The following is a 22,059-nucleotide window of genomic DNA, read 5'->3' on the forward strand; positions in this document are numbered from 1 at the left end:
AAACAAGAGCTTATTTAGCAGATTCAAAAATGCATTCTACGCAAATCAAAAACACCTGTTCAGCTGCAATACACACCATCCACTTTTTAAACCAGGTAGCTTTAACATCCAGTAAGGCCAGTAAGTGAATCGGTTCTAGGGCTTTCTCTGTCTCCGGAGAGGCTGAGACATGTTCATGATGAAAGGACAACAGGGAGAAGGTGCTCTCTACAACTTCCTCCATGTATCTAAAGCCAGGAAAAACAACAAGGCCAAAACACATGTACTGAAAGCATGACATCAATGTAGATGCAATAAGGAAAAGTAAAGAAGAAATTTTGTAGAGACTGGAGTAAAAACATGTACACCAAATTCATGCTGCTTTAAACTGCACCATTTGAGTCATCATTTATCATGGCTCAATCAGTGGCAGAGAAACCTGTCAACCCTGAACTCACTGTGCACAACAACTTACTTCTCTGGATGACGGATCCAAAAGGTTGTCACCTCCTTTTGAAAGTCATTCATCAATCGAATCTGATAGAAGAAAGACGATGAGAAAAAGCTATAATGTGTTTTTATAGTGATTGATGGTGATGTTTTACATGGTGTAAAGGACAAGATACTGTACCTGTTTGAGAAGACGAATGATCTCAGGCCTGTTAATGTCGATGGTAGCTGAGCCCGTTGGGAAGCTCAGCTTGAGAGACAGAAAACTCGACTCCACACTTTTAGCTGAAAAAGATCAAATATACTTATTACAACCAAAGATAATATTGATTTTCATATACATAATGTAGCATATACACACAATAAATGTACAGTGCACATATTTAACAATTCAAAGTCATTAACATTATTAGAAAAATCTAATCTCAAAACTACTGTGTCTGCCTGGCCAGATAACTGAAAACACTCCGGTTACAAGCAGGAAGTGGGAAAAAGCTCTTTCTTCTTTTGGGACTGTAAACAAAGAAGAGCTGACCATTTAAAATTTAATTTTTTTTATTCACAAAAAATACTTTTCATTGTTCAGTTCAAACATGAGGGTGCTACACATGCACATCAAAGCAAAGTAATGTCCATTCAGAGTGGCCTACCCAAGCTGGTGTAGATCTCTCGTGTCACATTCATAGGAGAGGAGGAGAAGCTTTTAGCAAAGAACTGCAGGACATTATCCTGAGGGAGGTGAGATCATAAGAACACAAACACACACACACACAATCATTTATACAGATAATCAATGATGTCAGATTAGAAAAATAAGAAGAAATTAAAGATAATCACAAGAAAGATTCGCTGCCTCTGCCGAGATACTGGCTAGAATATTTACTACCAATTAGCTCTCAGTCATTAGCAACAACACTGTTATCTTGTTTTCTTCTCAATTAAGTGTGACAACTGAATTTTTTTAGCTTCTTATTAGCAACTATAAAAGCCAGTAACTGTTCATAAAAATGACATGATTATTATTGAGTCACTTCCAAGTGAATAAAAAGTGAATTTGTAGGACACTGATTGTAGTGTATTGAGTAGACGAGGCTGCTGAGGACTCACGCTGAGGTCAGGGTCAGGCTCGGTCAGAGCTGCACAGAGCTTCCTGCGCAGGGTGCTCCAGCTCTCACAGCTGAGCACATCAGACGGAGGGGCACAGCGGAGGGCCTGAAGAGCCTCCCAACGTACCTACGCACAAAGTGAAGCATGTGACCCTCTTAAACAAAGCAGTGTCAATCTGCAACTCCTCATCATTGGTTGCATGTCTACTTAGCCTGGTTCATCTGATAGTACCCAGTAGGCATGAAATGACAATGTGCAAATATGGAAGTGGGGCTTTCTACCTCTTTGGGTCTGCTGGAGTCAAGTTTTTCAGCCAAGATTTGTAGTTGTTCTTGTCGGATAAACGCATAACTCTGAAAAGCAAGAGGAAACAAAAATAATTAGGATCCACCATAAACCTAAATTCAAAAGAGCCATTATTGCTTGATAGCAGGACACCAGCAGTTTCTGAGTTCACTGGGTGGGAGCTACTATAAACTGTCTCCTGATACAATTCTGGCCCTTTATATGGGTCATCGAAATATTTAAATAAAATGTGATTGCTCAATGACATCTGAATCTCTGACCTGGTTAAAGGAGGAGTCGCTATCAGAGCAGTTGTCAGTGTACTGGCTGTTTGACTGACTGTGCTGCTTCTCTCTGTGCATCTCCTCCTTCCTCATCTGGTCCTCTTCAAACTTATTGATTAAAGACTCCACCACCATGATCATGGTGTTTTTCAAGGTCTGCATCATCTGCTGATATCTGTCACAGAAAAAGAAAGTACATTAATGTAATACTAATGTCCACTGTAACCACTGCATTCCATATTTAACTGAGAGTGAGAAGCCATGCACTGACCTCGGGGCATCGCTCTTTGTCAACATGGATATGTGAAACATATTGTAGATGTCAATGAGATTTTCAGTACCCAGTATAAAAAACTGTCCCTCAGCCAACAGCTGAAGCTAAGTCAGTGGCAACGATGGTATTTGCAAGTTTCTTACTACAGAATATGTTGCAGCGTAAACATAAACAGACTCTCAATTTGACTAAAAGTATCATAAAGAGAGACCCTGGTAAATTTCAGAGAACCACACATTTCACACAAACATAATGATTATATGAGAATTTATCTCAAATTTTTTTATCATTAAGATTTGGAGAAAACATAGCAAACAAAGCTCCAAGACTTTTCTGTGCTACACCCACTCAGCTGAGTCTCTGGTCCTTCGGGTGATGGCATGGATCAGGGCGTCGTGACCTGAGCCAATTGCATGTTGTCCATCTCCTCTGGTCAAGTTCTTGGTTTCCTCCTCCACCACAGTACCCAAAGAGCTTTCCACATACTGACGGAGATACTTGACAAACTCATAACTGAAAGGAGAGCAATGACAGAATTTGATCCACTGCATACATAAATTTTAACAATGCCTGACCTACAGAGAACACATACCTACACAGACAGAATAAAGTCTAAATTCTTTTTAAACCAGACCCTTAAAGTTAATGCCATCCTATCAGAGTCTGGTGGTCTTACTTGTGAAAATTCTTGTCAGTCTCCTCCAGGTGAAGGAGGATCTCTTCGGCACATTCAGTTGATGGAGCACCAGAGATCCTGTCGTTGATGCTTCTCAGAAGCTGCTTGAGCAGGGACTGCAACTCCACCTCATCTTCAGCTGACAACTGAGACATCGCTACAGCTGGCCCTTCAGAAGGAATAGAATAGGAACAGGTTTTCTAGGTAAGTGAGGGGGCAATTCCCTGTGTAGTGCATGTCTCATAACTTTAGATTAGGAAGGAGCATGTGTTACTTGAGTTTGTCTTCGGAACCATGGGCAAGATTAGCAACGTGCTCAGTCAGAAATCACTAAATTATACATTATATGGAGCAATTTGTGAAAAGAAAAAAAACATTCTGCTCAACCAAAGACAAAATTAGTTGGTTGCGTATATTCAGGAAAACTCCAGCCAGTACACGCACCTAAATTTATCTTTAAATTAGATATATCAGTTTCAGCACAGAGAAGTAAAATGCTCAAACGTTTCAGCTATATCTTCTGCAATTAAGGCCTGAGTCTTTTGAAACCCGTCACCAACACCATGAGTCCATCAATGTAATCACCTACAGGTGTGTCAAGAAGGAATGCACTGGCTATGCTAACACATGTGCCTTCAGAGTTGGCTTCTATTTATTATTCTAAGGCTTCGTCTCTTAGTATTATTCTCTTTACAAATACCACTGGGGTTGTAATTCCACAGTGAAAATAATTTATTTGCAACAGTCAACGCAAGCGTTTCAAGTGAAATATCCACCCAAAAAGCTGAAAGCCATAACGACTTGGTCTATACTCACACTCCAGAGGATTATGTGATATTTTTACGTTTCTTTTCTGGACTCAAAACCAGTGACTTTCCGTTCTCCGTGGTTAGCCTGACGCTGCTAAATGCAGCATTGTAACGCAGCTAGCTATTTGCAAAACTGCCCGAATTTAGCTGAAACCTAAGCTGAGAGAAAACCAAAAACGATGTTACGCAGAACACCGAAAACAGAAAACCGTATTGTCACCTTGTTTTTGGACTATTCAAAGCTTTTCATCCAGATAGCATCGTTCAACCAACAGCCGCGTCTCTATGGAAACCACTTAGCGTTAACCGCTGTGCATTGTGGGATGCCCAAAAGAAAGCACGCACTGCCTTAAAGAGCGTTAGAAATATGGACGTCCCATCCAAGACGTACATGATGAGAATAACCAAAGATTAAATATGGCAGGAATATGAGTTACAGTGAACGTTGATATCCTCTGTAGCAAATTTCAACCATGACCAGTTAGGGTATTCCTAAAAAAGCGTTACTCTAAAGTTTAAAACAATGAGGGTGTTTTTTTTCAGGGGGCCCTGAATGCAGCACTGCTGACGTACACTAACACATTGTCACATGACCCAATGTTTTGCTGCTTTCACCGGGTGCTTGAATAGGTGACACTTCTGCCAGCTGAAACGTCTGTCACATCTCAGTTTTATCAGGAATATACTATTTGGGGACGGCGACATGTTTTATTTACACGCCTGAATTGTTAGTCAGCGTTACTTTCAGATAATCATAACGTTAAATCTACTACTGAATAATCTTTAGCTAGCAAATTAGCGTCAGCATCGCTATCGTGCTGAATATGGCGGCAGTTGACAGCTTTCAGTTTTTGTATAGAGAAATTTCTCGGTCGTGCAGTTCTTATTTCGAGACCCTGGCCCTGGTCGGTGCTCTGTACACGGCCAGCAGGGCTGTGATCCTGCTGAGAGACTGCTGCACGCTGGTCAGGGTACATTTCTTGCCAAGAATGATCCCGAGTACGAAGCTGTCCCAAAGATATGGTGACTGGGCTGTCATTTATGGTAAGGATGCAGCAGGTGATCACAGCAGAAACCATGATAATGCATGTCACAGAGGGCAGAGACGAGTCAGGTAAATCAGGTTCCTGACATGACTTTCATTCATATTGTCCTCTCTCCTGTCAGGAGCATCAGAGCCTGTGGCCATAGCGTATGCAGAGGAGCTGGCCAGGCACGGCATCAGCATTATCTTTGTCACTCAGGACCACACCTCTGTTAGAGACACCGCGGCATCCTTCTCCCAAAGCTACGGAGTAGAAACTGTTGTTGTCCTTGCTGACTTCTCTCTGGACCACGCCGCCAGCAAGCCCATTAAAGAAGCCATGAGGGGTAAAGATATCGGCTTCCTGGTGAACTGTGTGGGTGACTCTTTGACCTCCCCCCAGAGCCTGATTGAAATGCCTGAGCAGAGCCTGTTGGACTTGGTGAATAAGAACGTTGCGGTTGCTACGCTGATGGCCCGGTTGGTGCTGCCAGGGATGGTGGAGCGCAGCCGAGGTGCTGTGATCAATATATCATCGGGCGCCTGCTGCAGACCGCTGCCTGGGAGAGTGACACTCACAGCCTCCACTGTAAGACAAAACACTGCTGATATCAGCCTCTAATAGACGCACAAACACCAAGAAACATATTCATAGCCTCTATAGGCCTTTTCCGTAGGAGGTACTTTGATCTGTTATAGGATGAAGAGCCATTTGTAAATAAATATTCTAAATGATGCAGAGTGGATAACTTTTCAAAGTCAAATCTAGCCTAACATCAACCTGCATCCTTCTTACCGGCTGCTTTTTTTTTTCTTCCTCTGTCCTCCAAGTAAAAACATAATCGCAAGCATATTTTTCTATACAGACAATAACAACTTTCTTCTCATGACATTTCAGGGCTATCTAGATCATTTCTCAAGAGCTCTTCACCTTGAGTACAGCGGCAAAGGGATCTTTGTTCAAAGTCTGATTCCTTTCCAGGTAAGATGCCTAATATCACCACTAACAAGAACGTCTGGATTTCGAACATGCGTCACTACATTTTTTGGCACTGTCCAAAATGTGTCTAGCGTCATATCCTGTTCAGACCTGTGTACACTAATTTGTTAAGCTCCTGACTGAAATTAAAATGTTGCCAGTTCTAGACCTTTTTATTTATCCCAAATTTTTGTACTACTGTTTGGGTTTAGAGAACATTTAACATTTGAGAACTTTCTTTTGCTGCATGAAAAAATGTGGTGGGGAAAACATTATTTCTCAAAGTAAGGTATCAAAGGTATAAAGTAGCATGTATGACAGTTCTTTATATACTGTATGTGTATCTAGATAGCTTCAAGTGAGCGACAACCATCAACATCTGCATCAACATCATCAAGAGAAGGCTGGTTTGTGCCAAAACCAGACGTTTATGCTCGCCATGCCATCTCCACCCTGGGTGTCTCTAATAGGACCACCGGCTACTGGCCTCATACACTTCAGGTCAGGACAAACTAAGTCGTGCTGCCAGTTTGTGACAATTTTATATGATCTGTTGCTCACAGTTGTTTCATATTCAGCCTTTGTGAAAACTGGATCTGAAACATAAGATGTTTCTGTTTGATAATCTGTTTCTCTCTGCTGTTTTTTTTCTTCGCAGTATGGATTGATGAGGTGTATGCCAGAGTGGATTTGGGTTCTCAGATCACGTGTGCTCTTCAGTTCAAGCTAAGAGCTCGTTTCTCCTCTCTTCACAAAGACTTAAACTGGTCACTGGATCTTCTTGTTACTGGAGTCATGTGTAGAGGTTTATTTTAGTTTCTTTCTGTGATTGGTGAAGAGTAGGTCTGTTTGATAACTCAGGCTGTGTTGAGGGCTGTAGTTTTCAACTTCTGGGTAGTCTGCGGTGGGATTTGGAAATAATGAGTGAATATATTCATAATACTCCTTTAGTACTGGATTTTGATCTGACAAATTTCTAAATTCACCATAGAAACCAGACAGTCTGATAATCAATGTCTTTGCAATGTCACTTAAAGTTACAAAGACAGAATGTTCAGATAGGTAATATTCTTAATTCAATGGTATATTTATGCAAAGACTAATCCAAATCTTGTTCACTGAAAGTGGAAAAGACACATTTTCTAAAATGTAAGTATAAAACAGAACATATTTATTATTTCAGAGTTCAGATAAAACCAAGATGTGCCTGTAGGGTATTACACATTCTTAATAAAAAAAAGTATTGACGTGAATGAAGAGTGTGACAGCTTTAGGTGAATGTGGTGTCAAGCATCTCCAGGAGTGAAAGCAATGAAAAGTGAAATTGTGACGTTTTGTTTTCTTGAGAAACTATATTTAAAACACATTTGGTATTTGTAGATGTTGCTCAAGTATTTGTATTAATATTCAACCAGATTCATATATATATATATATATATATATATATAGTGCTTACTGTGAATTGAATTGAATTGAATTGAATCATGCAGTACAATATATAGTATAAGCATTTAGTGATATGGCACCAACCATACAGTAAGTGTTGACTTAAATATATTTATCATCATAGCACAAAATTGGACCAATAAACTCTTTCTTCATTGCAATATTATTGTCTTTTATTTTAATTAAATGGTGACTACAGATATGTTTTCATAATGGTCATAGTATCTGTCTTTGAAGGTGAGGCCTTTATCTGACTGGCAGGCAACACACACTGTTTTTCTCTCAGGGTGGTGTAAATCATTTACATCCATGAACAGACAACGTGCCAGATACCATAGTTTGTCCTGTGACCCCCCTAAGATCAGCAGAGTCAGAGATTGTATGTAAACCTGATGAACACACATGCAGTTTGCTGTGAATGCACATGGTGCTGAGAAAGCCAGGGCTTCTTTTGTAGGAAGAACCAGACACCAGGATCTATGTAGATCATCCACACACTGAAAACAAGTTGCTTTTTTTCAGAAGCATTTGGTGAAATTGAAATTCTCCATGTAATAAACAGTGCTGAAAAGAAGGAAACATGAAAAAAATGTAATAAACATTCATATAGCTTCTTTTCATCCAAATAAAATAGGCCAAAGGGCTATAAAATAAGAGGAACATAAGTAACAGTTGTAAAAAAAAAAGATAGAGTTCAAAATGAACTGAAAAAATACAAATACCATTGGTAATAGCAAAAAACAATTTAATAGAGGTACAGGCAAATGCTGAAAAAACCAACTGAAATTCAGCATGTTCTAGAGCATCACCTCTTCAAAACACTCACTGAGGTTCCCAAGCCAGTGTCCACAGTCTGGAACAGATTCACATCCTTTTTAAAGTCACCAAAGTATGAAATGTAGACTTCTTTCTTCGCCCTGTGCTGTTTTCTGCCCACTGTCCAAAGAAGCAGCAACGCCAAAGAAATGAAATCTATGGAACAGGACGACCAAAGACGGTTCCTCAGCAACCTTTTTTTTTCAATGTAGTTTTTGCTTTTACCAGCCATACATGTTCAGAGTTAGGACTGGAGGTTTGTTGTTGTGGTTAGGATGGTGTCCTTCCAGATAAGATGCCACAGGAACAATGAAAGGAGGACAGCTTCTTCTTCTTCCCCTTATTCATTTCATCGTCCTCTTGAGGCTTCGCTCGCTTCAATCGTCTTTTTCTTCAGTGGGTTTATTCCACCGGTGAGTGAATTTCAAAAAATATTCTCTAATAATCCAACCCAACTCCAATTTTACCCTGTCAAAAACTTTAAATGATGCTGATAATGTATATGGATTAATATAACATTTTGTAGATTCATGGATTTGTGTAGGAATATGTTTATGTTATACATAGTTATCTGTGTTAAGTTCTGTACCCTGCACTATTTGAAAATAAATACGCATGACATTTATTCTTGTGTACACCAGTGTGAATGCATACAATCATGACAAGTGCAGAAAGTGTGACAATGTATGAGGATATCACTTTTAAACAGCTACCAAACAATCAAACGTTTATAACCCTGTAAAAAAATCAAGCTAAACAATATAATTTTAGGCGTTGAAGCCATGTAAAGGAAGCTCTAAAACAGAAATTAACCAAGGTTAGAGCCTCGGTTTACAGAAGATAAGTATGTTTTGGAGACTTGAAATCAGCAGCTGTGGCTTCTATCAGCAAAGTCACAAGACTGCAAGAAATGATAAAACTTTGGCCTTGTGAGAGAGTCTGTCTGTTCTGACATTAACAACTACAAAATTACTTATGTGTCACCTTTTTTGAACTGCAAAATAACAAATAACAGGTCTAATCAAGGGCTGTTAGTTTTCAGAAAATGAATAAAACTAGACTACAATTCTGTCAAATTATGTACCTTAAGATATGATTGTATTAGATAGAACTGTCTCTGTAAGTCATAATGTTTTTTTTTTTTTTATCATACAGCTGCCCAAACAGAAAGCAGGACAACTGGCGACTGAAATGGGCGAATGGGATCTGCTGGGCCGTCTGCTGGACAAAGTGCAGAGCCACTCCACAGTGATCGGCAAGGTCTGGCTCACCGTGCTGTTTGTCTTCCGCATCCTGGTCCTGCGCACCGGCGCTGAGAAGGTCTGGTAACACACTGAATTTACTATTTTCAGCACACTTCAGAATAGTGGAAAATATATGTTAGTATTAAAGGGGCATAATAGTTGAAACAATATCACTTACAATATCACTCTTCTATCATCCCTTTCTGCTCATCTCGTCCAGGTGTGGGGGGACGAGCAGTCTGACTTTGTCTGCAACACTCAGCAGCCCGGCTGTGAGAACGTCTGCTACGACCTCGCCTTCCCCATCTCTCACGTTCGCTTTTGGGTCCTGCAGATTATTGCTGTAGCAACTCCAAAGCTGCTTTATCTTGGTCATGTCCTTCATGTGATCCACATTGAGAAGAAGGTATGTCACTGCAGTGGGTGTAGTATGATAGCGTGGCTGGTAAATACCTGATTTGTTGGGCATGCCATAGCTGTAGAGTGGCAAAGGCATGTGCCAGGTTGTCTCCAAACATCCTGTTAGGATCTTTTTAGGGTCTTTAAACAATATGGTATTTACCATATTAAGCCTACTTTAAGCTACTTGTCTGCACAGAAGTAAGTGGTTCTCTGGTGAAGACTGTGGAGCATCTAGCAGCTAAAGATGCAGATATCTTTGCAGGAGTAAATGGAAACTAAGCCAGACCTAAATGGAATGTGAATATTCTTCAGGTGACAAAATGAACGCCAAAATGTTGCTAAAAGCACAACTTCCATTGCTGCTTTGAAGTTTTGAGGAGGGAGATATCACCACATGACACTTAGATAAGTGTTCGGACATATTTTGACAAACTAGTACCAAGTGAGTCTTTAATTCCTGCTTCTTTTGCCTTTTGTCAAATTACTGGAAAATTTCTAAACTTGTCTTCTTGTTCTTCCAATCAAAGGTGAAGGAGAAGATGAAGAAGCAGGCAGAGCTGGATGATCAAGCCAGTCTGTTCCTTAGTAAGGCCTACAAAGTTCCCAAATACATCAAGAGCAGTGGCAAGATCAACATCCGTGGCCGCCTCCTTCACAGTTATGTCATCCATCTTGTGGCCAAAATAGTCATGGAAGTTTTGTTCATTGTGGGTCAGTATTTTCTTTACGGTTTCACCCTCCAGACTCGTTATGTCTGCACCCGGTTTCCCTGCCCACACAAAGTGGACTGCTTCCTCTCCAGGCCTACAGAGAAATCTGTCATCATCTGGTTCATGCTGGTGGCAGCGTTTGTCTCCCTGATCCTCAGCCTGGTTGAGTTGCTCTATCTGTGCGTGAAAGCTGTGAAGGAGTGCATGGCGAGGAGGCAGGACTACACCGTGACCCCGGTGACGCCTCCAGTTTTGGAAAGGAAAGCTTTTAAAAGCCGGGACGGGATCGTCCAGAATTGTGTCAATTTGGAGCTGGAGCTGCAAGGACAAAAGTTTGGGGTGAACGGAGTCAAAGGTGGGCTGAACAAGGTTGCAGGGGTGAAAAAGAATGCATCATCTGGGAACAACATGGGGGAGGTCCACATCTGAAGCGTGGAGGTAGTGATAGTTGATGCAGGGAGTGTGTGCGCAGTAAACACAGGTGGGGGCAGGGAAAGCGTCAGCTTCGGTAAACAGGTCTCAGTCACATGTTGCTTAAAATTACTTCATATGACTTCTTTGACAGATTACGAAAAAAAAGTCTTTTCTTGCCCATCTTTTTAAAATCCTAAAGGTTTTTGATAGATTTTGTTGAGGGGACTTTGTTGGACTGATTTAAAACACTAATCTAACAATGTTGATTCAATTAACTTTTGATATTCAGTATTTGTCAGACAATTGTCCTTTTCTTATCGTGTTCTCATGTTTGAATGCTACATTTTCGGACAATGCTTCCCTGTAATAATAAACAAGGTCCGTACTCAGTTGCCTCATTAAATTACAGTGAATTATTAGGGTTTTTCACTGGATGGATCTTTCTGTTAAACTGAGCATTCTGGCCATATTCTTGTATTTAGCACACACATATTACACCTGTATCTATCTTCTCATCAAACTCCCAAAAAAATGAATAAGCAGATTCCCTAAGCATTTAACTGATGGCACTAGCTAGAAATTAAGTGGGTGAAGAGCTAATAACACTGCATCTGGTTGAAGGATATTTGCTTTCTCCTTTCACCCAGAGACAACTTGAACTGAATTTAACAGTGTCACCAAAATGCTTCAATACAGTGTGTGTGTTTATATTCAGCTAAATAGCTTTTTATCATTTCTAACCACAGAATATGTAAATAAGAGCAGCTTCTTTGTTTATCCTTGTTTTACTGATTTACACACCTTTTCTATTTATTTTCAAAAATTCTAAGTCATTTCCCGGAGACAGATCTTGGCCCCTGTCAGTTATTAGTCTCTACTCCTCTTGCTCTCATCTTTCACCTTTTTCCACTCTCATTTGCTGACGGGTGCACGGTGACATGCCAGATGCACGTTGTGCAATGTAATCCTTCACCAGTCCTGCTGTCCAAACTCAGTGCAAAATTCCAAGGTCCAACTTCAGTTAGTGATCTGTCCCAACCAGAGACAGTCCTTTCTGACCAAGTCCGCAGGTAAGATGCAACGATTTCTGTTCTCTCCTACAAATAATTGATCACTTGACAAAGACAGATATTGTGAATAGCCATATTTGTAAGGAACACTATACAGATTGAAATGTCCAGTCAAATGTTAACATTTTTTTTTTATTAAAAAAAAAAAGTGATGGTTCTTAATTTACTTTTGAATGTTCATTCCGCTGTTCATTCTTGTTTATTTCTACCATGCCTCATCAGCACACTGCCACTGAGTCTTTCATTTTTATGTTCAAATTTCTGATTAATGATTACTTTGGAAAACTGGCCAACTAGCTCAAGGCTAAGGAGACGCTGATGTCTTTTTCCGTCTCTTGCAAATTCCTTATCTAAATTAAACAGAACAATGAGTCCTTTTCTTCCAACACCAGCATATTGATTAAATTATAAGTTGTGGTGTAGGGTCATTAAATTATGTCATTATCTGAGTATTTACTGTATTTTTCTCCTTTTCATCACAGATCAGTAATTGAACATCACTCATAAAGATGGGAGATTGGGGATTCCTTTCAGCCTTGCTGGACAAGGTCCAGTCCCACTCCACGGTCATTGGGAAGATCTGGATGAGTGTCCTCTTCCTGTTCAGGATCATGGTTTTGGGTGCAGGTGCTGAGAGCGTGTGGGGTGATGAGCAGTCGGGTTTCATCTGTAACACTCAGCAGCCTGGTTGTGAGAACGTCTGCTACGACTGGACCTTCCCCATCTCACACATTCGCTTCTGGGTCCTCCAGATCATCTTTGTCGCCACGCCAACGCTGGTCTACCTGGGCCACGCCATGCACGTCATCCACAAGGAAAATAAGCTGAGGGAGCAGCTGTCGAGCCCCGGTGGGAGCCGGTTGAGTAAAGTGCCCAAATACACAGATGAAAAGGGAAAGGTGAAGATCAAGGGGAACCTGCTGGGAAGCTACCTGACTCAGCTCGTGGCTAAGATCATCGTTGAGTCTGCTTTCATAGTGGGCCAGTACTATCTGTATGGCTTTGTCATGGTCCCCATGTTCCCCTGCTCTAAGAAGCCCTGTCCCTTCACTGTCGAGTGCTACATGTCCCGACCCACAGAGAAGACCATATTTATTATCTTTATGCTGGTGGTGGCCTGCGTCTCTCTGCTCCTCAACATCGTTGAGATGTTCTACCTGATTTGTACCAGGGTCAGGTGTGGGTCCAAGCAGCGCAGACACAAGATTACATCAGCAGAAAACCCTGCGGGCCTGTCAGCTCCCAGGTGGCCGACTGCAGATGAAGCACTCAAGCAGAACAAGATGAACATGGAGCGAGAGAGCAGTCGCAGTATCGGAGGAAGCCTGGACGGAGCCAAAGAGGAGAAACAACTACTGAGTGGTCACTAAAAAAATAAAAAAAAAGATTTGACCATTAAAATATTTTTATCATGTTTCAGATTTTCCATCGTGGTTTCTGGTTCAAATACATCTAAGAGACTGAAGTAAAGATTTTTTTTACTACATGGTGTACATGTTATGTGAGAATATAAAAGGGGCCACTTTGTTGGAATTTTACATTCATTTTGTTTTGTTTTTTTAATGAAAATCGAACAATGGAAGGCGTGCAATAGTGATAATGTATTTATCTGTGACTGAGCAGAATTTTGTCTAGTCAGTTGATGAATTTGTCCTCTAAGTTATTGTCATGTTCATTATCTGGGACTTGAAATAATTTCCTTACTAAATGATGATGATGATATTGATGATGATTGTGGTGAAGAGTCTGTCTCTGCTGATATGGTAGATACATTTCTGTATGCTTTGTTGTTTTTAATAAAGTTTAAAAAAAAGTTGGACAAAAAATATTGTTTCATCAATCTATTAATTTTATATGACAAGTTCACTCTTTCCATGTCCAAGTCAAACAACTTACTTTGAAAGAGTATGAGTATGACTTACACTTATTTTTTAATACTGTAGGGCCACAACTGATGTCTATTTTCATTATTGTTTAGTTTTTTAAAGTATATCAAACAGAGAATATTCAGATTTGAGAAGCTGAAACCAGTGATTTTTCTTGCCATTTTTATCTTAAAAATGTTTGAATGATTAACTAATAATCAAAATTGTTGCTGATTCATTTTGTGGGCATTGTCTTATCAATTAACTGACTAATCTTTGCAGCTCTGCAATAGTGTATGTTAGCCACCACTGCTGACTGAATTATAATTTGAATGGCTTCACATAAGGCTAAGGACACTTACATCAGATAGAAAATTTAAAGACAGAACCCAAACGATGTGTTATATATTAAGGGGATCAAAAACATCCATAAAAATCATGAGGACCTGCTCAACAGATTTCAATTCAATACAAATTCTCTATCTTTGAGCAGGTAGAGGTTTCCTCAGTTTGTTGCGACGTTGTGTAAATAACATTGTATGAAAAAAAAAAAACGTTTTTGTTGACACAGTTGCAACAAAAAAAAAAAGAACGTGACTGCTCAGTCCTCACATTGTATTCATTGCAGGGTTATTGTACTAGATTGGATTAGTCCGTACAGGTGTGCAGACTATGCTCGTACACTTTAGTTCCTAACTCTTGCAATTATCTCATTTATTTACTGGCTTTGTAGATATGTAACTGGCAAACCTATTTAAATGTAACATGCCAAAGGGGTCAAGGGCTAGTTTGTGAAATTCTTTCCTTTTACTGTGTAAATACATACGGTAAAAAACTAAAGTGATAATAATGGACAATGGTATTAGACAGCTGTTGATTTTGGTTTATAGCAATGCCAATCATTAACCTGTACAATCTATTCAGTGCTCAGCCTAAAAATTGTCCACTTGAAATTTATCATTTTCAGATGTCAGGACAACGTGACAGCACACACTGTTGCGCCACTTCACGTAATCTAAAGTTCAAGGTACCACAGACAGATCTGCTGCACTGGGCTCTCTACCATTCAGCTCTACAGGTGGTGACTGGTCTGTTTGACAGGAGACCTTTTAAATTCAAAGGTAAGATGTACAACTCTTTTTTTTTTTAATTTTGGCATAATTTTTGCTGCACAAAGAAGAACTGAAATTATAAAATGTAATGATTCAAATTTAAATTTCCTGCTATTATTTTTAGGATAAGATACACATCCTCTCATTATCTCAGCCACAAAGGTATGTTAAGATGGTTATGGGCATTCATTACTATATTTTCTTGCCTTGGTGGAGTGTTGTAAGCGTGTCAGTATAAGTGGGTATAAACCTGAGCACTGACAATTTCTTTAGACTGCTTGACCGATCAGATCGATTATGTTGGCACTGTCTATAATCCGTCAGGATAAAAATCTGCATTATCTGTGTATTTCCACATGTTCTATGCTTCTGTGATTAGATAAAGGGATTATGTGTAGTTTGGATACATAGTAAAATTACTATAAAGTGCTTATAAAAATATTTTATGGATGCAGCAGTTGAAAGTCACATATAGGCAAATATAGTAAGATGGCTTTAGATACACCTTTGTAATGTAATAGATTTTATAGCTCCTTTATTTTTGGAACATTCTATAGATTAGGGATTTTACAACATGTGATTGTGTCCCGAAAAACAAGACTTTCTGCTGATGCTGTTTTGCCATTTGCGCCAATCAATAATCATTCATTCACCTGTTAAAAAATAATGTTGAATGTTGTAAACTTTTGTGCCATATGCACTCACTTAAAATTAATCATGACTAAGTACCCAAAAAATACATATATTTAATTAATAATGCTTGTATCTTTTACTCACACACACACACATATATATACACACTAATAAAAGATTACTAATTACATTTTCATAAAATTTAGCACCTTTCTCACAAAACCTGAAACCTGTTTAATAGCATTTACTATTTACAGCCAATACGTTTGACAACTAGTGCAAATAATTGCATAACTGTATATTTTGTAGTTTAGCCTCTAATTGGTCTCTGGTTGTATGTATTATTTATTACTAATATATAGTATAACCAAAAAAAAAAATCTTCTCAATAAAACTCTTTTCTTCATCTCTATCTGACTGGTGTATGAAGGTTGCAGAGGCTGGAAATATCATAATTCATTCTGTATGGTTTTGCCCAAATTATTAATCAGTAGACATTTTCATTTGCTTTTCCTCATCAGATCAGAGACCATGGGAGAGTGGGGTTTTCTGTCTTCTCTGCTGGACAAGGTCCAGTCCCACTCCACCGTCATCGGGAAAGTCTGGCTCAGTGTGCTTTTTATCTTCAGGATCATGATCCTCGGAGCTGGAGCAGAGAAGGTCTGCTTCTATTTATTGCTTATTTTTTAGCATCGCAAACAACTGGTGCATCACAGAATTACTTCTGTGAGCTTAGGACTTTTAGATGAAATAACACCCTCTGTTATAGTAATGGAGGTCCACAGCTCCTGAGCAACAATAGCTGAGAAAACCTCAGGATATTTGGATACTATTACATTCAACTTGACAACAAATCATCCGGTTTTAATTTGTGACAAGACCTTTTCTTGTTTTATTGAAACTTTCACATTTTCAAAGCTCTTTAGTTTCTTTATCTTAAAATAAGAGTTGTTCATCCACCAGTCTGCAAATTTGGTAAAGTGTGAAAACAAAACCAGTGTGTTTTCCTTTACTTGATTTGGGCTTTTACCTATTTAAAAATCCTTTTTAACTTTATTACTAAATATTTGTAAGGCCACAACATTTTATGTTTAGAATGTCATTTTGTAGCCCGTTTATTTAATACTTATTTCCTAGTTGCACACAGCAAAACTTAAGTACACCTCCATAATAATGCCAGCAGTGGATTATGGGAGATTTGTGCTATTGTATAAGCTAAATAAAACACCTATTAATAACAGCAATTTAGCACTTAGTACATTTGCTTTACATGTAATAATAGAAATGTCTCATATGATCATTACAGGTTTGGGGTGATGAACAGTCCAACATGGTTTGTAATACCAAACAGCCTGGTTGTAAGAATGTTTGCTATGACCAAGCCTTCCCAATCTCGCACATTCGATTCTGGGTCCTCCAAATTATCTTCGTCTCAACACCAACGCTGATCTACCTCGGTCATGTCCTCCATGTCATTCACCAAGAGAATAAGCTGAGAGAATATCTGAAGACCCACTCTTGGAGCGAAACGAACAAAGCTCCCAAGTACTCCGACGAAAAAGGCCACGTCGAGATTAAAGGCAACCTGCTGGGAACCTACATGGTCTCCATATTTTTCAGAATCATTCTAGAGGTAGCGTTCATTGTGGGGCAGTATTATCTTTATGGGTTTGTCATGGACCCAAGAATTGTCTGCACCCGAGTTCCATGTCCCTTCACTGTAGAGTGCTTCATGTCTCGGCCCACTGAGAAGACCATCTTCATCATCTTCATGCTTGTAGTGTCCTGTATCTCCCTTCTATTCAACGTAGCAGAGATCTTCTACCTGGCATGTTCTCGCTCAGCCAGACGAAGGTCTAAAACTGTTCCAGCTGCTGCTATTTCCATTCACCCACGTTTCAACAGTGACAGTCTGATGAAAAATGAGAAGCTTAGCCTCCATGATGCCAGTCACAGCACAGCCTGAGAAACACCCTTCAGATCCAGTGTGTAAGATTAGATTTAAACAGTCGAATAGTAACCAAGCAAACAGGAGGGTAAATTTGAAAAAAAAAAAAAAACAACTAAAAGTGAAAGAGTTTTTTATTTATGTGATGCTTAGAAAATTAAGTATTTGAATATTTTTAAAATGCACAAGAACAATACAATGTATGGTACAGTGTAACTAAAGCAAACTTTTAAAATTTGTTGATGTTGAGGCTGTTAACTGGCATCATTCTGCTGTGGCCTGGGATTACATATGTGCTGAATGTCAGAGTGACCTGACCAGATGCCTTTGTCTCCAGTTTGCGTTGGCTAAAAGCCATTTTGTAGCACAAAAAGCTTGTTTGTTCTAAAGCAAAGTTGAAGGGCTGTTAGTGCTACTTTTCTTTTTAAATGTGATTTTTCAGTTTCTCCTAAATTGTTAAAATTTCTGGGGCGACTTTTAAAACTGTAAATATTTTAATTAGAAATAAATTGTTTTTTTAATATTTTCTGTATGTGCATTGTATTTATAAATGATTGTCAAATTGATTCACTCACTAAGGAAATGTTTCTTAAAACATGTTTGGAATTTAGTGCAAAACTCCTACATCTCCGTTCCTGTTTCATGATCATTGTCATCATACTTATGCATAATTCATGATTTCTATTGCTTGGGATCACTAAAATGACAGCTGACCTGATATAAAACACTGATTTAAAAAAAGAAAAATATATGTATATGTATAACTTACTAAAAAAATCACTTATTTTTGCATGTTTTGACGCCTTAGTATACTATGTTGTTTTTATGACATTTTGAGGTAAAAAAAAATTGTGACTTTTTTTGACCGATTTTGATGCCTTACTATACTATGACGTTTTTTATGACATTTTGAGGTCAAAAAATTTTTTGACTTTTTTTGACCGATTTTGACGCCTTACTATAGTATGACGTTTTTTATGACATTTTGAGGTCAAAAAATTTTTTGACTTTTTTTGACCGATTTTGACGCCTTACTATACTATGACGTTTTTTCTGACATTTTGAGGTCAAAAAAAATTTTGACTTTTTTTGTCCGATTTTGACGCCTTAGTATACTATGACGTTTTTTATGACATTTTGAGGTCAAAAAAATTTTGACTTTTTTTGCCCGATTTTGATGCCTTACTATAGTATGACGTTTTTTATGACATTTTGAGGTCAAAAAAATGTTTGACTTTTTTTGCCCGATTTTGACTTCTTAGTTTATTATGACGTTTTTTATGACATTTTGAGGTCAAAAAAAATTTGGACTTTTTTTGCCCGAAAAAAACGCCATACTATACTATGACGTTTTTTATGACATTTTGAGGTCAAAAAAAATTTGGACTTTTTTTGCCCGATTTTGACGCCTTACTATACTATGACGTTTTTTATGACATTTTGAGGTCAAAAAAATTTTTGACTTTTTTTGTCCGATTTTGACGACTTACTATACTATGACGTTTTTTATGACATTTTGAGGTCAAAATTTTTTTGACTTTTTTTGCCCGAAAAAAACGCCATACTATACTATGACGTTTTTTATGACATTTTGAGGTCAAAAAATTTTTTGACTTTTTTTGCCCGAAAAAAACGCCATACTATACTATGACGTTTTTTATGACATTTTGAGGTCAAAAAATTTTTTGACTTTTTTTGTCCGATTTTGACGCCTTACTATACTATGACGTTTTTTATGACATTTTGAGGTCAAAAAATTTTTTGACTTTTTTTGCCCGAAAAAAACGCCATACTATACTATGACGTTTTTTATGACATTTTGAGGTCAAAAAAATTTTTGACTTTTTTTGTCCGATTTTGATGCCTTACTATACTATGACGTTTTTTATGACATTTTGAGGTCAAAAAAAATTTTGACTTTTTTTGGCCGAAAAAAACGCCATACTATACTATGACGTTTTTTATGACATTTTGAGGTCAAAAAAATTTTTGACTTTTTTTGTCCGATTTTGACGCCTTACTATACTATGACATTTTTTATGACATTTTGAGGTCAAAAAAAATGTGGACTTTTTTTGCCCGATTTTGACGCCTTACTATACTATGACGTTTTTTATGACATTTTGAGGTCAAAAAAAATTTGGACTTTTTTTGCCCGATTTTGACGCCTTACTATACTATGACGTTTTTTATGACATTTTGAGGTCAAAAAATTTTTTGACTTTTTTTGCCCGAAAAAAACGCCATACTATACTATGACGTTTTTTATGACATTTTGAGGTCAAAAAAAATTTGGACTTTTTTTGCCCGAAAAAAAACGCCATACTATACTAGGACGTTTTTTATGACATTTTGAGGTCAAAAATTTTTTTGACTTTTTTTGCCCGAAAAAAACGCCATACTATACTATGACGTTTTTTATGACATTTTGAGGTCAAAAAATTTTTTGACTTTTTTTGGCCGAAAAAAACGCCATACTATACTATGACGTTTTTTATGACATTTTGAGGTCAAAAAATGTTTTGACTTTTTTTGTCCGATTTTGACGCCTTACTATACTATGACGTTTTTTATGACATTTTGAGGTCAAAAATTTTTTTGACTTTTTTTGGCCGAAAAAAACGCCATACTATACTATGACGTTTTTTATGAATTTTTGAGGTCAAAAAATTTTTTGACTTTTTTTGTCCGATTTTGACGCCTTACTATACTATGACGTTTTTTATGACATTTTGAGGTCAAAAAAAATTTGGACTTTTTTTGCCCGAAAAAAACGCCATACTATACTATGACTTTTTTTATGACATTTTGAGGTCAAAAAAAATTTGGACTTTTTTTGCCCGAAAAAAACGCCATACTATACTATGACGTTTTTTATGACATTTTGACGTCAAAAAATTTTTTGACTTTTTTTGGCCGAAAAAAACGCCATACTATACTATGACGTTTTTTATGAATTTTTGAGGTCAAAAAGTTTTTTGACTTTTTTTGGCCGAAAAAAAACGCCATACTAAACTATGACGTTTTTTATGACATTTTGAGGTCAAAAATTTTTTTGACTTTTTTTGGCCGAAAAAAATGCCATACTATACTATGACGTTTTTTATGAATTTTTGAGGTCAAAAATTTTTTTGACTTTTTTTGTCCGAAAAAAACGCCATACTATACTATGACGTTTTTTATGACATTTTGAGGTCAAAAAAATTTTTGACTTTTTTTGTCCGATTTTGACGCCTTACTATACTATGACGTTTTTTATGACATTTTGAGGTCAAAAAAAATTTGGACTTTTTTTGCCCGAAAAAAACGCCATACTATACTATGACGTTTTTTATGACATTTTGAGGTCAAAAACATTTTTGACTTTTTTTGGCCGAAAAAAAACGCCATACTATACTATGACGTTTTTTATGAATTTTTGAGGTCAAAAAAATTTTTGACTTTTTTTGTCCGATTTTGACGCCTTACTATACTATGACGTTTTTTATGACATTTTGAGGTCAAAAAAAATTTGGACTTTTTTTGCCCGAAAAAAACGCCATACTATACTATGACTTTTTTTATGACATTTTGAGGTCAAAAAAAATTTGGACTTTTTTTGCCCGAAAAAAACGCCATACTATACTATGACGTTTTTTATGACATTTTGAGGTCAAAAAAAATTTGGACTTTTTTTGCCCGAAAAAAAACGCCATACTATACTATGACGTTTTTTATGACATTTTGACGTCAAAAAATTTTTTGACTTTTTTTGGCCGAAAAAAACGCCATACTATACTATGACGTTTTTTATGAATTTTTGAGGTCAAAAAATTTTTTGACTTTTTTTGGCCGAAAAAAACGCCATACTAAACTATGACGTTTTTTATGACATTTTGAGGTCAAAAATTTTTTTGACTTTTTTTGGCCGAAAAAAACGCCATACTATACTATGACGTTTTTTATGAATTTTTGAGGTCAAAAATTTTTTTGACTTTTTTTGTCCGAAAAAAACGCCATACTATACTATGACGTTTTTTATGACATTTTGAGGTCAAAAAATTTTTTGACTTTTTTTGTCCGATTTTGACGCCTTACTATACTATGACGTTTTTTATGACATTTTGAGGTCAAAAAAAATTTGGACTTTTTTTGCCCGAAAAAAACGCCATACTATACTATGACGTTTTTTGACATTTTGAGGTCAAAAACATTTTTGACTTTTTTTGGCCGAAAAAAACGCCATACTATACTATGACGTTTTTTATGAATTTTTGAGGTCAAAAATTTTTTTGACTTTGTTTGGCCGAAAAAAACGCCATACTATACTATGACGTTTTTTATGACATTTTGAGGTCAAAAAAATTTTTGACTTTTTTTGTCCGATTTTGACGCCTTACTATACTATGACGTTTTTTATGACATTTTGAGGTCAAAAAATTTTTTGACTTTTTTTGCCCGAAAAAAACACCATACTATACTATGACGTTTTTTATGAATTTTTGAGGTCAAAAAATTTTTTGACTTTTTTTGCCCGAAAAAAAACGCCATAC

At 37.4% G+C, this 22,059-nt stretch overlaps 5 protein-coding genes across 9 annotated transcripts in view; 4 read left to right on the plus strand and 1 right to left on the minus strand.

Moving 5' to 3' along the window:
* tbc1d32 (TBC1 domain family, member 32) overlaps positions 1–3,210 on the minus strand; it is a 53,083-nt gene extending 49,873 nt beyond the window's left edge. For all 4 annotated transcript variants that reach the window (XM_041064535.1, XM_041064536.1, XM_041064540.1 and 1 more), the window contains exons 1-9: positions 3,056–3,210; positions 2,728–2,892; positions 2,103–2,280; positions 1,818–1,889; positions 1,537–1,662; positions 1,080–1,158; positions 611–714; positions 455–516; positions 77–227 (exon numbers count right to left, since the gene is read on the minus strand). In XM_041064535.1, the coding sequence (XP_040920469.1) occupies positions 77–227; positions 455–516; positions 611–714; positions 1,080–1,158; positions 1,537–1,662; positions 1,818–1,889; positions 2,103–2,280; positions 2,728–2,892; positions 3,056–3,210 (1,092 nt within the window). The remainder of the gene's footprint in view (positions 1–76; positions 228–454; positions 517–610; positions 715–1,079; positions 1,159–1,536; positions 1,663–1,817; positions 1,890–2,102; positions 2,281–2,727; positions 2,893–3,055) is intronic.
* A 1,265-nt stretch (positions 3,211–4,475) lies between these two features.
* Positions 4,476–7,427, plus strand: hsdl1 (hydroxysteroid dehydrogenase like 1). Its single transcript, XM_041064507.1, has 5 exons — positions 4,476–4,908; positions 5,032–5,477; positions 5,787–5,870; positions 6,216–6,368; positions 6,526–7,427. Exons 1-5 carry the CDS (start codon positions 4,689–4,691, stop codon positions 6,595–6,597), a joined length of 975 nt encoding a protein of 324 aa, XP_040920441.1. The 5' UTR covers positions 4,476–4,688; the 3' UTR covers positions 6,598–7,427.
* A 1,055-nt stretch (positions 7,428–8,482) lies between these two features.
* LOC121199551 (gap junction Cx32.7 protein) lies at positions 8,483–10,914 on the plus strand. Its single transcript, XM_041064342.1, has 4 exons — positions 8,483–8,542; positions 9,297–9,449; positions 9,594–9,779; positions 10,303–10,914. Exons 2-4 carry the CDS (start codon positions 9,321–9,323, stop codon positions 10,912–10,914), a joined length of 927 nt encoding a protein of 308 aa, XP_040920276.1. The 5' UTR covers positions 8,483–8,542; positions 9,297–9,320.
* A 925-nt stretch (positions 10,915–11,839) lies between these two features.
* gja13.2 (gap junction protein alpha 13.2) lies at positions 11,840–13,795 on the plus strand. The gene is made up of 2 exons (XM_041065059.1): positions 11,840–11,969; positions 12,452–13,795. The coding sequence occupies exon 2, from the start codon at positions 12,479–12,481 to the stop codon at positions 13,337–13,339; it is 861 nt and encodes a 286-aa protein (XP_040920993.1). The 5' UTR covers positions 11,840–11,969; positions 12,452–12,478; the 3' UTR covers positions 13,340–13,795.
* Positions 13,796–14,820: 1,025 nt separating this feature from the next.
* Positions 14,821–17,623, plus strand: LOC121200018 (gap junction Cx32.2 protein-like). 2 transcript variants are annotated; one of them, XM_041065047.1, is made up of 4 exons: positions 14,821–14,955; positions 15,071–15,108; positions 16,101–16,239; positions 16,886–17,623. In XM_041065047.1, exons 3-4 carry the CDS (start codon positions 16,111–16,113, stop codon positions 17,543–17,545), a joined length of 789 nt encoding a protein of 262 aa, XP_040920981.1. In that variant the 5' UTR covers positions 14,821–14,955; positions 15,071–15,108; positions 16,101–16,110; the 3' UTR covers positions 17,546–17,623. The 2 variants fall into 2 exon arrangements, with proteins under 2 accessions (XP_040920981.1, XP_040920982.1); XM_041065048.1 differs by lacking the exon at positions 15,071–15,108 and having other exon boundaries at positions 14,824–14,955.
* Positions 17,624–22,059: the final 4,436 nt, after the last annotated feature.

The sequence above is a fragment of the Toxotes jaculatrix genome, chromosome 19, assembly GCF_017976425.1.
Source record: "Toxotes jaculatrix isolate fToxJac2 chromosome 19, fToxJac2.pri, whole genome shotgun sequence".
Lineage (NCBI taxonomy): Eukaryota > Metazoa > Chordata > Actinopteri > Toxotidae > Toxotes > Toxotes jaculatrix.